General features: G+C 50.3%; 1 protein-coding gene across 26 annotated transcripts in view; it reads right to left on the bottom strand.

The window, feature by feature from the left end:
* Positions 1–208: 208 nt before the first annotated feature.
* Positions 209–16,700, bottom strand: part of Celf4 (CUGBP Elav-like family member 4) — a 285,725-nt gene continuing 269,233 nt past the window's right edge. For 14 of the 26 annotated variants that reach the window (XM_059246315.1, XM_059246325.1, XM_059246313.1 and 11 more), the window contains exons 11-14: positions 13,782–13,865; positions 9,992–10,070; positions 9,543–9,714; positions 209–2,314 (exon numbers count right to left, since the gene is read on the bottom strand). In XM_059246315.1, coding sequence (XP_059102298.1) covers positions 2,288–2,314; positions 9,543–9,714; positions 9,992–10,070; positions 13,782–13,865 — 362 coding nt within the window. In that variant the 3' untranslated portion in view covers positions 209–2,287. Of the gene's footprint in view, positions 2,315–4,122; positions 4,441–9,542; positions 9,715–9,991; positions 10,071–13,721; positions 13,866–16,700 lie in introns of those variants that run through there. The other 12 variants (XM_059246321.1, XM_059246310.1, XM_059246320.1 and 9 more) reach the window with 4 other exon arrangements.

The raw sequence follows: 16,700 nt of genomic DNA on the forward strand, positions 1-16,700 counted from the left end.
TTTTCTTCGGATGAACAGGCCTGCCTTTTATTGTTCCCGCACACTGCTGGGGTCACAGTGAGGACCTGTATGGCAGATCCCAGGAAAAGAAAGGTCCTGGACAGACCTTTGGCACCTTGAAACACCACTGGAAAGAACCTGAGAGGCACACAGCAGTAAGAACTCTTTTGAGTTGTTGTTGTTTTTTTTTTTTTAAACTGTGCTTTATTTAGGGCTAAGCTGGAGAAAGCGTCATCCAATAGTTACAGAAGGTTACAAGGAGTTTTCGGGAGTCAGTGTGAAAAGAGCAGTTGTACTGAACTGCAGCTGATTTTTTTTTTTTTTTACAACATCTGGACATCCTAAAAGGAGGAGTCAAGAGAAAGAAAAAGAAAACTAAATGAAGTAAAACAACAACATAACAGACAGAAAGAAAAGGGAGGAGGCCTGAGAGCAACCAGAATTTCGTCGTCCTAAAGGAAAAAAAAAATGGTAGTTCCGAGACCCCTCTGGCCTCCAGATGGACATCAATGAGAAGCTCTTGAGGCAGAATGCACAGCAAGTCTTCCCAAGGGTGCAAATAAATTATAATAAATATGTTATACTTTAAAATATATGTGTTCTTAAATAATTCAGTGTTTTTTCTGATTCTGAGTTTTTTTAAGCAATGTCTTTAACTGCTCTGAAGTCATTTACCAAAGATAAATATCGTGCTTTCATTAAATAGTTTTCCTTGTTTTTCTCTATCATTACAATTAAAAGTCCTACAAAATATGCAAATTTATTTACAGAAAAACAGAGCCGGCATCATTTAAACATCCCTGTTTTTCAAAATTCCTTGTAAACAGTTTCAGAAATTCTTCAAAGATTGTTTGTTTTTCTCTCTCTTGTTTAAGGTTTTGTGTGTGTGTGTGTTGTCTAGTTGTCTGAAGATGAAAAGTTCCCAGTTCTCCCTGACCTGGAAAGTCTCCGAACAAGCACAGAAGGCGTGTGAAGCAGAGGTGAGGAGGGCGGAGAGAGCGCGCACGCGTGCGCGCGGCTCCCGGGCGGGCGGGCGAAGCGAGAGGCGGCAGGACGCTTCCGGAGAGACGCTTCCTTGCGGAGGGGCGCTTCCGGCTGGAGCCCGCAGGTCTGGACAGTCCGGCCTGGCCCTTAGGGACCCAGTCCGACAGCACTCGCGGGGAGACGGGATCGATGCTCAGTCTAAACTCTACAGAAGTACAGTCCTACAACATCTGGGATTTTAGCATAACGCTAACTTCTATAAGGTTTTTTTTTTCCTTTTTTTTATTTTTTATTTTTTTGCTTTCCTCTAATTTTTTTTCTTCTATGATATAGGTATTTTAAACTTTTCCTTTTAAAATTCTGTACAACTATTATGATTTTAAGAGGGGGAAGAGTTAGAAGCATTTACAGACTTTTCACAACAATTACCTTGCCTTCGAAGTCCCCTGGTTCCCCTTGTGTTCTCACTCTTCATGGTTAATGATTTAATATCTTTGTTGCTTTCCCCAAATATCCACCAGTATGTTTATCTTAACAGCTCCATCCGGACATATAATACAGAAAACCATAGGAAAGTTTCAGAGACTTCAATGGGGGTAATCAAAGCGCCTCTCGAAGTATCAAAGAACTAGTATCTTGCTGTTTTAAAAGCGTTGAAGCAATATTTTTTCCTGTTTTTTTTTGTTCATTTTTTATTTTTTTTTTGTTTTTTTTATTATTTTTTATTACATTTTTTTCATAGAATCGCTCTAAGCTGTTTCAAGAACAGCCAAGGAGGCAGGAAGGAGTTTGGTCTCCATTCCACCTCTAATTGACAGAGCTACACATCTGCAATAAAAAGTTTGGTCCTTTGGTCCCTAAATAGCTAAAGGAATGACAGAGATGCTCAGTGGCGGCCTCCCAGCCGCCTGCTGGGGACCAGGCCCCGCTGCACGCTTGCCCCTGCCTGCTTCAGGCGCCCGCGGGCTGGAAAAGCCCCAGGATCGGTCGGCAGCTGCAGTGTCTCCTCCTAGTGCCCAGCCCTTCAGCTTCCCCATCTGGGCTCACGTTATTTTGTTTTAAAGTTGCGGGGTTTTGTTTGTTTGTTTTATCTCATTTTTCTTCGTCGTCGTCATCTTTATGTCATGTATATTTTTCCCCAAACACGTGCCCTCTGCACTCCATAGACGATATACTTTCCTTGAAGAAATGTTACAGTCACACAGAGTGTCTGGAGTCTTCAGCTTGATTGGTATTGGCTGATATGTCAAAGGTGTCATCCAACAGTTCTCATTTATAAATAGAGAGAGAAAGAGGTTTGTTTTTAATGTAGCCCGTTCAGCATCCTGCCCTAAAATGAAGAAAATCAGGGCTGATTAAGCCAAGTGTGAAAACACAGAATGCATCCAAACACCAATAGGATCCTGCCTTTGGGGAAGATGGGATTTCTGGGGGATGGTGGGTGGGAAGGAAGAGAGACCAGTATGAGAATTAGTCATGATCATGATACAGCCAAAAGAAATTCATTCTTCTGTATTCAGACTGAGACACCACTGGGCAGTCTAGTGATGATGGTTATAGCTGGGGCTTAGAGTTGGAAGAGAATTCTTGATTTGGCTTCCTTAAGAAGGGTTCTGGATTAAGGGACTGCTAGATCTAAGGGAAGAATTTGGGACTGTGGGATATAAATTTGTAATTAAACTTGTCCCAAGGGACCTAGCCCAGATACCATATGTATACAGAAGCCTAGCAAACAAGACAGCAGAAATGTGGCAGGCCAAGCCAATCCCCCCAGCTTGAGGAAAACAAGGAAGACAGATCTAGCTGCTTCTCAGATTTTGCCAAATCCTTGCCCAGTTTCTAACCAACGACTCCTTCCCCAAGGTCAGTAACTATTTGCGAGGCTGCGTGTATATATATGTATATCTGGATATATGTGTAGAATATATTCACCTGCACATATGTGTATATACATGGATATGTGTGTGTGAATGCATCTGTGCACACACATATGCACATACACAATACTTTCTCATACATGCCAGGGAATTTAGAGGAAAGTCAGAACTTCCGGGGATTGGATAGGAGAACCTAAAAAAAGGTCAAAATAGATTTAATTATCAAACTTAAACAAATTAGCTGAAACAGTTCTTGGATTCTGTTTCCAATGGTGGTTTTTTTGTTTTGTTTTGCTTTTGAAGAAAAAAAAAAAATCATGATCTGACTAGAACCAGAAGGCGAATGCTTAATCATTGTGAATTAACAAATGAGACTCATCTCCATTCTAGCAAGCAGCTTCCACTTATACATGGGGGTGACTGGTTACATCAAGAAAATTATAACTGCAAAGCCCCCACTGGAGGGGACAACGTCATGCGTGTATCAATCCATGCTGGCAGGTTTTCACACTGTTGATTCAACAAACAGCAAACCGTACACAGCAGTCTAAACAATTACAACACCAAAGAAAATAATAATAAAATTAAAAAACACTTGTCAAGGACCCTTTTTCAGTTGTAAATAAAAAGATGCATTTTGCTTTTGTTGCTACTGTTTCTTCCAGACCAACCAAAAATGCCCTCCCATGACCCCCACCACCCCTCCCTCCCCACATTCAATTTAGCAGCACTGGCTACAATACAAACCTTACAATTTTTACCAGGCTCTCTCTCAGAGACTCTGGTTTTGGACTCTAGCTTTTTGGCTTAGAATTTTTTTTTCTTTATTATTTTGTTACTATAGATATTTTGGTTTTGGTTTTCATATTTCCTTTTAAGGTGAGATTTAAAATAGACTAGCTCGAAAAAGACCAAACCTAGGAAAGTGTCAATTGAAAAAGGCCCCCAAATTTCTAGAAAAAAATAAAATCACAATATTTTCAAAGTGCAAGTAAATCAACCACGCAGAAATATTTTAAGATGTTTTCCTTATTTTTAAGAAAAAAAAAGAATGGTTTATACAGTTAAACGATCCCATGTTTGATAATTGAGGAATTTGTCTTTTAGTTTTACTAATTTTTTTGTTTTGTTTTGTTCTTTCGTTTTGGTTTTTTTTTTTTTCTTTCTCTATGTGACATCTAGAGAAGCATTTAAAAAAAAAAAAAAACGCTGAACAAGAAAAACCAAACAACAGAAAATAAAACCACTGCAAGCACCGAGAACGAAAAACGAAAAAGAGCACAACAAAAGAGACCGTGGCAGCACAAGGGTTAAGAAAATGCACGTGTGATCATGACTGGCCAATCATCCACGGGTACGACATCCAAGGAAAAAAAACGCTCCAATCACAGCACCTCCACGAAACTTGACGGCAAGTGTCATGCAACCGATTCTTGGCCTTGTTACATGACGCCATCATGTCACACTGTGAACTTCGAGTTGATGTGAACTTACGGATGGGGGACTTTTCTCCACTTTCATGTCATTACGTGAACTTTAATCCTAGCTCAGCGCGAGACTGTGGTGGATTTGACTGGCCCTGGTTGGGTTGTTGGAATTTGGTCGAATGACAAAAGAAGAAAAGATTTATATATATATATTTATATATGGAGAGAGAGAGAGAGAGAAGGGGGTACAAGAGAGTGTGGGGAGAGGGCAGGGGTAGGGTGAGCAGGATTAGAGAGGGGGAGGGGCAGGGAGAGGGCTGAGGGTAAAGAAGGGGGGGGAAGAAGTTAAAACAAAAGGAAAAGGGAAAAAAAATATTTATACAGCACCAGACCACAGCATCAGTCTAAAAGCTTGGATGAGAAAACAGCATTCAAATCATAGGGGAACCGAAGGGAACTCAGAGGATGGAAGAAGCCAGCAGACGGACAAGGTGAGCACATCAACACACACGTATACACAGACGGCTACTTATGCAGACACATGGCACACTGTGAGCAGGAGCAGAACCTCACACGGGGCCCCTCAGGGCACCCATCATGCGTCGGGAAGAGGAAGGGGTACAGGCAGTTTGGTGAGGGGGCCAGAAAAAAAAAATCAGCCCCTCACACCACCGTAGCCAGCAAGCAGGTGTCGGGGAGCAAGCTCTGTTAACACCTTCGGTTCTTTCTCCCCCACAGGTCCAGCTCTCCTCACCCGAGGGCCTGCAGGGGAGCCAGTGTGCCCTGATGGGCTGTGCACCTGGGACAGCTGAGTCTCCTGAGGCACTCTGCCGCCACAGTGTAGTCCACCTAGGCAGCACCCTCCCACCTGAGGATCCCCACCCTCGGAAAGGGTGTCCCTGCTCCACCTCTACGCTCAGCTCACACTTCTTTCTCTGCTCTGGCAAACCAACGTCTCTGGTTTAGAGGTATAGAGTAAATTATATCAAAATCCCTGGTGTCCTGTAACATCCTGAGCACTGCCCGTTCTTGCGTGATCACCTCCTACTCTGACTTGCTCACCAGCTGCCCAAGCCAAGGTTGCTCCTGTGCTGTGAGGGCCTCAGAGAGGCCTGCAGCTCTGGCCTGAGAAAGGGGCCTGTAGAGAGCTGCAGCGTGGGGCTGCAGGAGGCAGTGTGCTGCCCTTGCCCCTTGTTGCTCGTCCCTTGGCTCTGTGGACCCTTCCTCCCTTCTTCTGCCCCTTGCCTCCTCCACACTATCACCAGCAGCTTTCCAGGCTGTCCGATCTCCCTAGCTGGAACCCCCGGGTTAAGAAAAACTGCTTTTCTCTGTGGGCATCATCACGTTGCTCACTTCTGGGATACCCTGTATCTAGGGTTCCTGCTCCAACTCCCCTCCTGAGGTTAGCTGTGAGCTTGCTCCCTGCTCCCTGTTTCTCTGTAGCACGCAGGCCCTGTGCCAAGACCTGCACATTCTCAGTTTGTCTCCAGGGTCTTCCACCCACCAGCCCCTGTGCAGTACACTTCCAATCTCTGTCTTGGTTTCCTTAAAAGTGGAAGGGAAGCCAAGACTCTCCCAATGTTGCTGTAGATAAACTACATTTGCCAAGCAGCTGGGCCCACGCATGGCCTCCAGCTCAACCTTCCTAGAGGCACTCCCCAGCCACCCTGGCTGTCAAGTCACGCTGGGTTCTTTGCTTTTCTAGCATCAGACCTTGCTTTCACGTGCCCACTACATCCTGATTGCCACCCTCTTCTGCATTTCCAACCCCTCACAGAAGCCCTCTCTGCTGGGCTGTCTGGTTAGAGGGTCCTTCTGGCCTAAGAACTAAGGCGTGCATTGCCATCGGGTGTCAGCTCTGAAAACTGCAGTGAGAAGACACACTGGCTCTAGAGCCTGAACTCCCTAAGAGTCTGCTCTTCCTTTCTCCCTAGCTTCAGTCCAGCTGTCCCCTGGTGCCAGACACTGTCCTTCGCATGTGGACTCAGACCTGAATGTATACAGCTGCTCTTCTCAAAACTCCATCAGGGAACTCTCTTATACAACCCTCATCTCTCCTACACAAAGCCACAGACACACAGTACATTCTCTCATGTATCCATCCCCCAAGGAGGGGTACCTCACAGAGCACAACCCTGGAGGTGGTAATTGGGTCCTGACCAGCATAGGCAAGCTGAGATCAAGTCTGGAATGTTCTGGTTCACCAAGTTGGTGAATTGGTCCAGGCAGGACCAATTCAGATACACCATCTAAAATATCTTGACTCTAGCCATAGATGACCCAGACATCAAGCTATAGTCCAGCCTTGCACAGGTCGGGCACACACCAGGCCCAAATAGCAAGGGAGGAGAGCCCTGCTGTCCCCAACCTCGACCCCACCCTATTGGGGCCTCAGTTTGTGGAACCAAACCTAGCCATGTTGCCCAGCTACCTTGCTTGAATCTCTCTTCCCCAGACATGTCTCACAGGCTCTGACTTGGCCTTGGACCACCAAGCCTGCTTGCACATCTTATCTTACTACTACGGAGTGACCACCTAGCCCGAGTCACCTCCTCACCACCTAGCTGCTCCCAGCTTTACCTGCTCCCTCAAGCCTCAACTAACTCAGGCTTCCTTGTCCTAACGATGAATAGCTCCAGCTTACACCTCACCATTTATAAACACCTTCCACTGACCTATGTCAGTACATTCTTTGACTTGCCTCTGTGTGTGCTGTTCCCTCAACTGCCCTGACTAGCTCCACCTTCCCTGAGAACCTCCTCCTCCAGCTTCCATACTCTTGGTTGCAAAGTCACTAAATACTCTCTGAATGAAAACAAAAAGGCAACTTGATCATAGGAGTTATGTCCTGTCACAGTTTAAGACCATGTATCCTAGGGAGGAGGCAATGGCTGCTTCCAAAAAACCATATAGCGTGCTTTCTGAAGTTCAAGGTGCTGTGGGTAGCAGAGCTGTGATGAGGGCCCTAGTTTGCCATTCTCCTGGCTTCAAATTTTGGCTCCATTGCTCACTGGCTGAAGGCAAGTCACTTAATCCCTCTGTGCTCACTTGTGGAGTAGGAATTCTGGTACTTCCCACCTGTTGGGAGTCACAGCTGGTAGTACCATGTTACCAACTGTTACCTGTCATGCCTGGCATATGAAAGTCTGTGGTGGTCATCTTCATGGCCTTTGTATTTACTGGTGGAAGAACTCCCAAGTCTGAGTGCCAGCTGGATCTATCCACCCTGTGGTCCACTTCTTCCTTCATGTCTCACACAGCACACTTCCTCTAGGGATTTCTGACTTAGAGGTTCTAGCCTTGCTTAGGCCATAAGGGTAGGACAGAAGCTGCTAGCAAAAATACCCACAGGCTTCTGCAAATCTCTGATCAATTTCAAAATCATGGCTTCATTAGGGAGGAAACAGAAGCCTGGCATGCACCTTGGAGTACTCTCCTTATTTCAGGAAGAGTGTTCTCTGTCCAGAAAGAGCTTCGTGACTGAGTCATTCCTGTCTGGGAGCACACCCATCTGCTGGCTGCATCTTGTGCCTGTGTGTGCATTACTCTGTGATGCAACCCACTCATCTCTCTATCTTCAGCCCCAGGTCTAATGCCCAGCACAAAATGGTGCTCAGACTCTGTGAACCAACATGCCTCATGTACATGTAAGGCAGAAATTGGCAGGGCTGGGAGTGAGGAGACCAGACTCAGCTTTGCTCTCTTAGGCTGACAGAGTGTTGGCTAACATTCACCCAGAGAGAAAAGATCCCCTGCTACAGCTGGTGCAGAAGGGTCTTCTGCTGGTGCCTGTACCCCTGCAGGGAAGCATGAAATGATAGGAGAGACTGGGAATCTGGAGACTCCCTCCCACACTCCTGACCCTGAACCTCCACTTAAACGTTTTAACTCTCACATGCCTAGTCTTTCTTACAGACTCCATTCTTCTATCACTAGGGAAGAATTGTGAGTGTCTCCCCAGGGTCCTCTCCCCCTTCCACACCTTCTAATGTGTCAAGAATAGCATCTTTGGCTCTACCTTCAAATTATATCTAAGCATCCACACTGCCTGCCCTGCCCTGGACTAAGGTCCATACAGCTGATCTTAGCTGCAGCCCTTACAGCCTAGCATCAACATAGCAGCAGGCTACCCCAGCTCCCCTGAACAACTCCCCAACATCCCTTCCTTCCCACTTCAGAGGAGGGCCAAGTCCACACAGTGGCCTGCAGGGTCTCTCCCACCTCTCAGCCCTCCCTGCAACAACCCCAGCCCCTGCCTGCTCCTTAGACATGCTGCCCCTGACCTCACCCCTGAGGAAGACCACTCGTCCCCAGATGCTCCTTCCATCACTTTCTCATCGGCTCCAATATCAACTCAGGCTGGCCTGACAATTCTGACCACATTACTTCAGTTCCGCTACCATTCCCATACCTACCAATACTAGGCAATCTATCTCCAACTTCCCCATGTACCCAACACAGTGCCTGAGGCACAGTGCTGCTGATCAAAAGGGGAAAGGGGTGGGTGGAACAACCTGAGCCAGAAGAGGCCAAATGTGGCCTTCATCTCTGGTCTGTGACTAAGCTGGGGATTACTGGGGTGGGTAGCATCAAGGGAACTGATAGAGGTGGACTTGATAGCCTGGAGCATTCCCTCCATTCCTTTCCCAGTAATCTGCTCTGCCCAGGAGAACACTTAACCCAAAAAGGAATAGCTAACTGCCTCTAGCTGCCAGGCAGGGTTCCCTCTCCCAACATTGTACCCTCCGGTCCTCAGCTGTGTGTATCCTCTTGCTGTGTTTCCTGCTAAAGTTCCTTTGAAAAATCCCTGACCCTCCTGTCGTGGCTGAGCTAGGGCAGCTACAGGGTCGAGTAGTCAAGGAGCAAGCTGCCAGCAAACCTGGGCATGCAAGAGCCAGGAAGTCTGGGAGAAGGCTCAACCCGAGGGTCTTTCTCACTGTAGGGCCTGAGCTTGCTATCTGCCCATCTAGGGTCCCTGTCTAACAGGACCACAATGGGAGCCTGAAGGCGCAGGCCCAAGGCTCTGCTCACCTTCTCAGAGGTTCCTTGCTTCTGGCCCTCGTGACTGGAAAGCAGAGGGGATTCTGCCAGGACGACCTCAGTCCTATGCCTATGATGTAGGCCTTGAGCCAGGTGCAGGTTGATCAAGGCGCATCGGGTCCAAGGCACAGGTGAGGGCGGGGCGCAGGAAGGCCCGAGGAGGCGACGGGTCCATCCAAACCTCCCGTCCCTAGGCCCTGCCACCCCTGGTTACCTGTGCGAGTCCTGGTCTCCCCCGGGGGACGCTCCCGCCGGCGCTCAGTACGGGCGATTGGCGTCTTTGGGCCGCTTCAGCTGCACCTTGAGCCTCTTCATGCCTATCTGGAAGCCGTTCATGGCCTGGATGGCGGTCTGCGCGCTGGCCGGGTTGTCGAAGCTCACGAAGCCTGGCGAGACACGAGGGACCAGGGCCTGGGTTTCCACGGGGCCGCCCGGGGCCGCTGCGGGCAGGAGGGGAGGGGAGGGGCGGGGCTCGAGGCTCCGCCCCCGGCCCGGCCCGGCCTCAGCCCCGCCCCTCCGCCCGCAGGCCCCTCCCGGCCTGGCGCCCCGGCCCGGGCTCAGCTGCTCCTCGGCTCCCGGTGACGCCGGCGGCGCCCGCCCGCCCCCCACCCCGGCCGGCCCGCCACCTCGGCCCTCTCCTCCCGCGGGAGAGGGCGGACACACCTGCGGGCGGAGGAGCTTATTGCACACTGTCCTCCCTGACAGGAGGGGGCCTGGCAGCGGGAGGGCACGGGGTGCCGGCCTGGGGAGAGAGAGGAGTGCGAGGGCCGGGAGGGAGGAACGTCGGGGAAGCCACTCCACCGCCCGGTCACCCCCCCCCAACCCTGCTTCACCCCTGGGGCTGTGCGCAGCCCTCACCGCTGTGGGAAGCTCGCTGGCTAAGCACACACCGTGTGACTTGTCCTGCACCAGCCTTTCCTAGGGATGAGGAGCGCCTTCCACTACTGTTCTGCCCTGTGTTTCACTTGTGACCAACACCCGCAGATAGACCAGACTGTGGCTTAGGTCTGGAAGTCGCCTCTGAACGCATTTCCTCATATAGACAGACACCTTGTACTCAGTTCCCTATCTGGCCTGTAAGAAAGGGCTTTCTGTGGTCCACTGGGCCAAGCTGCTAGGGACCAGAATGAGGGGCATTAAGTGAAAGTATGCCACAAATACTCCAGAAAACCCTCCAGAGCTTTGTTTAATTCTGTTCCAGAGGGTTATCTTCTGTAAAAACGGACATAGATCCTATGAAACACATGAAGCCCAGCTTGGCTGAGATGGCCAGGTTATACACATAACATGATTGTCTCCAGATGGCTATGAGACAGGCTTTTTTAAAAAAGCATTGTGTGGCCAGAAAGCATGCAAAGTATGGCTGCTTTCCTGGATATTTGCTGTGTGCCTTGGGCCTGCCCTGACTTCATCCTAAGATAACTTAAGATAACCCTTGCTCTCTTGACCTTTTCTTTCTCACCTTCCTGCCCACTGATTTTCCCTTCTCACTCTCTCCCAGACACTGTCTACATCCGGCTCTTCTCTTTTCCTCTTTGCCTTGCTCAATTTACTCATGCAGCCATGTATCATGAAAGATGAAGGAAAGGGTGGTATGTGTCTCACTTGTGCACGTGTGTATGCATAAGTGATAAAGTCAGGCTCAGAGCAACAAAACCAGCACCAACATGTACACCAGATCAGGTGGCCGTTAGCCTCCAGTCCTGCATCCCCTCCAGCCATCTCGCTCCACTGACCTGCGTGTCTGATGACTAAAGTCAGGTGCTCAGCAGACTAGAGTGGCTTTCTGAAGTGTGAGTGTAAGTCTGTTTTCACTGCTGTCCCCCAAACTAACTAAGGAAGGAGAGCAAAGCCAAGCCTCTGCCCCTACCCGACTGCACTCATTCTCCACTCCGACATGGGCACCTCTGGCACCCACTCTAGTGGGACACTCAGGTTTGGTGGCTCTTTGTGGAGAAAGAAGGGCAAAGCTGAGAGAAGAAGGAGGACCTCAGAGCTGTCTGGGGTGAAGCCTAAAGGAGGGATGACCACTTGGTGGACATTTGCAGAAAAGCAGCAGCCCAGCTTGCTGGAAAGGCAAGTGCTTTCTGGGAGCCAAGAATCTGGAAGTGTTTCTGAGCTCAGGGGAACAGGCCCTCCCCATTGAGTTTCATCAAATAACTAGCCATTAGTGCATCTGCAAGAAGACTGGGCTCTGAGGACTACACCCCATGTTTACTGCTTTCCTTTGCCAGAGAACCTCCTACCCTACCCTCAAGAAGTTCCTGCCTCCCAAACACTGAAAAGCCTCAGAGGTAGGATGTATTCCTTCCAAGCCGGGGCATCTGTGCTATCTATCATTTCCTCATGGAGTCTTGGAAGCTCTGCTGACAGGTTATGCAGCCTCTGAGGGGTGCATGTTAGCACAGGACCACGATCACAGCCATACACTTTTCATAAGAAAAGGGACTGTGGCCCTTACAGAAGGTCTGTTCTAGCCAAGTCTCTGTCTTGGCCATCTCATAGACCCTTACAGGCTCCTTTAGGGATAGCTGCTGCATCCCTACTTCATAAACAAGGGCACTGAGCATTCAATGGCTTGCCCATGAGCAATCACTGGAGGTCTGGCAGGTCTCCAGAGAAGGGCAGGAGACTCTTCCATAGGAGTAAGCCAAGGGACCCAAGTGGCTTAAGGGGGAGCAGAGGGCTAGACAGAAGTCGGAGAAGAGAAGAAATTGAGTAGAGGTGTACAGACAGGGCCCCCCTCCACAAAAAAAAAAAAAAAAGAAAAGAAAAGAAATCTTGGTCCTGGAGAGCACACGTGGTCTAAGGGACTAGGCAGTATTTTGGGGGATAGGCACTGGGGAAATGACTTGAAAATTGGGTTGCATCCAGAGGGGCAGACAATAAGGCAGATGTGATGTGGCTGGAGGCTCCTAGTGGTGTTCTTCACGTGGTGTTTGTGGCGTAAATGACACTTGTAAAGGAAAGCACAAAGGGAACTGACTTCCAGTTCGGTTTTGTGTACATCATCTTAATTCATAAAGAGACATGCCAGCCAGGCAGGGAGAGGCACAGCTATAAAGTTTTTCTCTTTGTTTTTCGTAGCCAAGGAGAAATGAGACGCTGGGGCAACTCTCTGTGCTTGGAGAAAAATCACAGGAGTTTCCTGTGCCAGCTGCCAGAGGGCAGGGCCAAGATCTTGACTCTCTAGGGGGACACACCCTGAATCCCAAGTTTTTTTGTGATTCCATACTGGAAACTCTTCACTACTTAATGCTTTCTAGTGCCTCTCCACTCTGTGCTCTCTCCCCTGCCCCGCCTATCCCTAAGTTTCCTGGCCATCACAGGCTCCCACTCCTCATACACTCAGAACCTGAGGGTCAGCGTGAAGGGTTGGCAGACTCAGCTCCGGCTCTGTGTATGGCACTCTGTGGGTTCTATACTCGTATTCCTTGGGGACTCATGAGTAGATAATTGCCATAGAAGGATGCTCTGATGGGGGTAAATGAAAAGGAGAGAGATGGATCAAGAAGGAATTGAAAGATGTGTAAGCATGAGAGAGGATCTCATGTGATCTGGCCTTTTCTGGATAAAGGTGCCAAGTTTATAGAACAAACAAAATATGGCCAGCCAAAGACTCCTCATAGAAAGGCAGAAGTCTGGTGCAGACCTCCCTCTCTAGTACTGTGAGCCCTCTCATCCCTCAAAGCCTCATTTCCTGTCCTTTGCCCCTTTCATTCCAGCCAGGTGCTCATTCTAGCCTCCTCCTGCTTTCCTTATTGCTTCATTGCTTAGTGCTGGGCATAGCTCACTGCTGCTAAGTCACTGTGGCTTCTAGTGCGCTCAGAACTTAGACTTCCTGAGGGCAGTCTCCTCCTGGCTCCTCAACAATGCCCACTCTGGTGGCCTGAAGTGAGTGTAAGGATGGGGTCACTGCATGGCAGGAGAGGAGCAAGGAACGGGGCAGGCAGAGGAAAGGTGGATGGACAGAGAGATGGAGAGAGAGGGCTAAGGGGCAGGTAGGTAGGGCCTCCTTGGGCTGCCTGCCCCCTGGATCATTCACCCTAGGGCTCAAACTGAACTCTCTGAGCACGAGAGGTTGTTGGGAAGATGAGCCTGGCTCTACATGGTATACTCCCACCCCCACCCACAGTGACCCCCTTCCCTTTCTTGGTGGCTGTAACTGGGCTTTGGGGCTAGAAAGGGATTTCTTGGACCGGGAGGTAGGTGGGAGCCAAGTGAGTGTGGGTAGGGAAAGCCGAGAAGCCAGAGGAAGAGCAGAACAGAAGAAAAGGACTGGGAGGTGGAGGCTGGGCCCAGGAGCACCTGGGCCAGTGCGAAGGAGCAGGAGGAGTCGGTGGGAGCAGCCCCCATCCTAGGTGAAGCTGAATGGTTTGTTATCTTTACCCACCAAAGCATTTACTTTGGTTAGTCGCCCGATCCACAAACACTTTCGAGGAGATGACATTACCGAAAGGGAGGAACATCTGCATCAGCTCAGCGTCCCCAAACTCCTGGGGCAGATGGTAGATGAGCAGGTTGCAGCCCTCGGGCCCTGCAGTGACGGGAGGAGGGACGGCAGGGTGGGGGAAGGGAGGGGGTGGGCGGGGAGGAGGGACGGCAGGGTGGGGGAAGGGAGGGGGTGGGCGGGGAGCAGGGACGGCAGGGTGGGGGAAGGGAGGGGGTGGGCGGGGAGCAGGGACGCCAGGGTGGGGGAAGAGAGAGACAGAGGAAAGGTGAGCACGTGAGCGAGCTAGGCAGTGCAGGGGGGGGGGGGGGGCTCTTTCAAGATCCAGGAGCAACTCCCCAAAATGGGAGAGTGTACCGAGCCCCGAGCCCCGAGCCCGAGCTCCAATCTCTACTTGGCCTTGGGAGCAAGTCACTGAACCCGCCTGTGCCTGGGTGGTCTTTCAGGAAAGGGTCAATCGCTCTGGGGCTGGAAGGGCAGGCAGAGTCAATGAGAAAACGGGGGGTGCATACGCCGAGGCCTGATCAGCTGTGTCCCTGGAAATGAGGTGCTGAGGAAGGAGTACGGAGTCTGGGGGACAAATGACTAACTCTGGATGCTCCTTTGCCTTCCCACTGTCTTCCTCCCTCCTTCTGATTACCTCTCCACTACTGGCCCAGAGCCTGGAGATTTCCTTGCCCACCAAAGCCACCTGCTAAGCCGCTGACCTCTCCTGTCCCTGGCAGCCCCTCCCCCCAGAGCCTCTGCCAGTGGATGGCACACTCGGAACCAGCAGTGGATGTGCTTCCTTTTCACCCCCCAGACTTTGGTGGCCTTCCCATCACCCCGTTGGCTCCAACCATGCCATGTTCTTGCTAGTGCATGCCAGCTGAATCTACCTCTTGATGGTCCCCAGCAAGGTAGGAGCCCCTTCGGGGCAGAAATCACCCCCTGAGGACCAATCTAAGTCATACTCCTCCAGAACTCCTCTAGATCCTCTCTCCCAACTCCATCTCTCTGGGATTTCTTCTGACCTTTCCCTCCTGGTGGCCAAGTCCATACTGGGCTGAGCTTTTTCTCCACATCTGGGAAGTTTTCTTTCCAACAATAGGGTCACTCACGGTGACAGGGCCATTTGCTCTCTCTCATCCCTGTCTCCCGGTGGCCCACCACACGCCTCCCCTCCTGTTCTCATTCACATTCTTCAAGGCTTCCTTGACGGCTGTACTCTACCCCATGCTGACAACTGCCTTGGTCCTCATTTGAAATTTGAGGACTCCTCTACGAGCCTTCAGAGATAGGACATTAGCTCAATTCCGTCTGCAAGGTGTGGATGAATGCCCTCCTGGGATGTTAGGAGCCGCTATTGTCTCCAGATTTAACAGTGATCCTGCCTCCCAACTCTTTTTGCATTGCTTCATCTACAGAACTCAGTCCAACCCAGAGCAATGGTGACATTCAGGTCTCGGAGTCAGAAAGTGACCATCCCTGACTACACACAGCCCTCCGCTGCAGCCACAGTCATCCCAGAGGTCCTTGTGCCGTCTGTACAGCATGTGGCCTGGGGATAGGTTCAGGGATCTGTTAGTTGTCAGGCTCATCTCAAAGACTATGAGCTGGCAGGAGAGTCCTCCTATCATCATACTCTGATATTCAGCAATAGTCCTATTGTAAGAGACTAGCTGCAATGGAGCTGAAGGAATTTGGCCTTTCCCATCCACACTTCATACAACCTGTGGGACCTGGCTTTGTCTGCTTCTGACCCACCTTTCTTCCTATCTCCTGGGCCCCAGGCTCACCCCATGCTTGGTAGCATCTTTTGTTCCTGGTGTCCCTTACCTACAGCATCCACCTCTCCACTTCTATGTGCTAGAGTCCTCCTCCTTCCAAACCCACAACCTGCTCCTAACCCCATAACCATAATATGCCATAACCCCAACCACGTATGCGGCATCCACAGCTGCTGTTAGTTTCTGCACTCATGCCCTTGTCCTGCCTGCCTTCTGCTTCCCTAAGAAGCCTGTACATCATGGCTGGGAGAAAGGGATGGGTCCACGGACCATTTCTGCTCCAAGGAAAGGATGGTGAGGGCTATCACACAGGGCCTAGTACAGGGAGCAGGGTATGGCTAAGTTTTCAGAGTTGGAAAAGGTATGAGAAGAAGGTCAGAGCTAGAAGCACAGGGTAGCATAGAGTCGGAAATGGGGGCAAAGGGGCAGGAAGCAGAAGGGGACCTGAGTTTAAGGGCAGTAGTGAGGGCTGTCATATGCTGGCTTAGGATGGCACTAAGCTGCAGCGTGTGTGTGTGTGTGTGTGTGTGTGTGTGTGCGCGCGCGCGTGCGCGCGTGCGCATGGAAACACATAACAAAGTTTAGGGATTCATAAGTCTTTAAGACAGAGTGATGAAGTGATATGACTAAAGAGAGAGGTAAGCAAGTAACAAAAGTTGAGCCATTGGGCACAGCTCTCTCTCTCTGCTCTAGGTCTAGATTAGCAACACTGGAACTCCTGGTCCATTCCTGTGGCTCTGACCTAATGGAGCAAGGTTCGGGCTGCAGGAAGGTAGGCCCCAAGGCCACAACCCCAGGGAGGGCTCTTTGGGTAAAACAGGCCTTGAGGGACTGCTCCTCTTGACCAGCTCACTGATAGGGCCCTAGCTGGTACTCAGCCATTACAGGACATGGGGTAAGGAATGGGAAGGGCCCACAGACTTCTGGGGTCCTGGGTATGGGTAAATGTGATGATGTGGTCCTCAGGAGCTGTCTGATGCATGGGGACATGCCCTTTGAGGCTTTGGAGGAGGTGGTAACTGGGTGGAGAAGGGCTGTGTGTAGACATTTGCTGCACGGGGTACAGGAGAGCAGACCTAAGTGAGTGCAATACACAGATCTCTCTAAGGAATAGTCCTCTGTTCTGACTGTGTAAGTGTTGGAGTGGAGGGAC

Source organism: Peromyscus eremicus, chromosome 19 (assembly GCF_949786415.1).
Source record: "Peromyscus eremicus chromosome 19, PerEre_H2_v1, whole genome shotgun sequence".
Taxonomy (NCBI): domain Eukaryota; kingdom Metazoa; phylum Chordata; class Mammalia; order Rodentia; family Cricetidae; genus Peromyscus; species Peromyscus eremicus.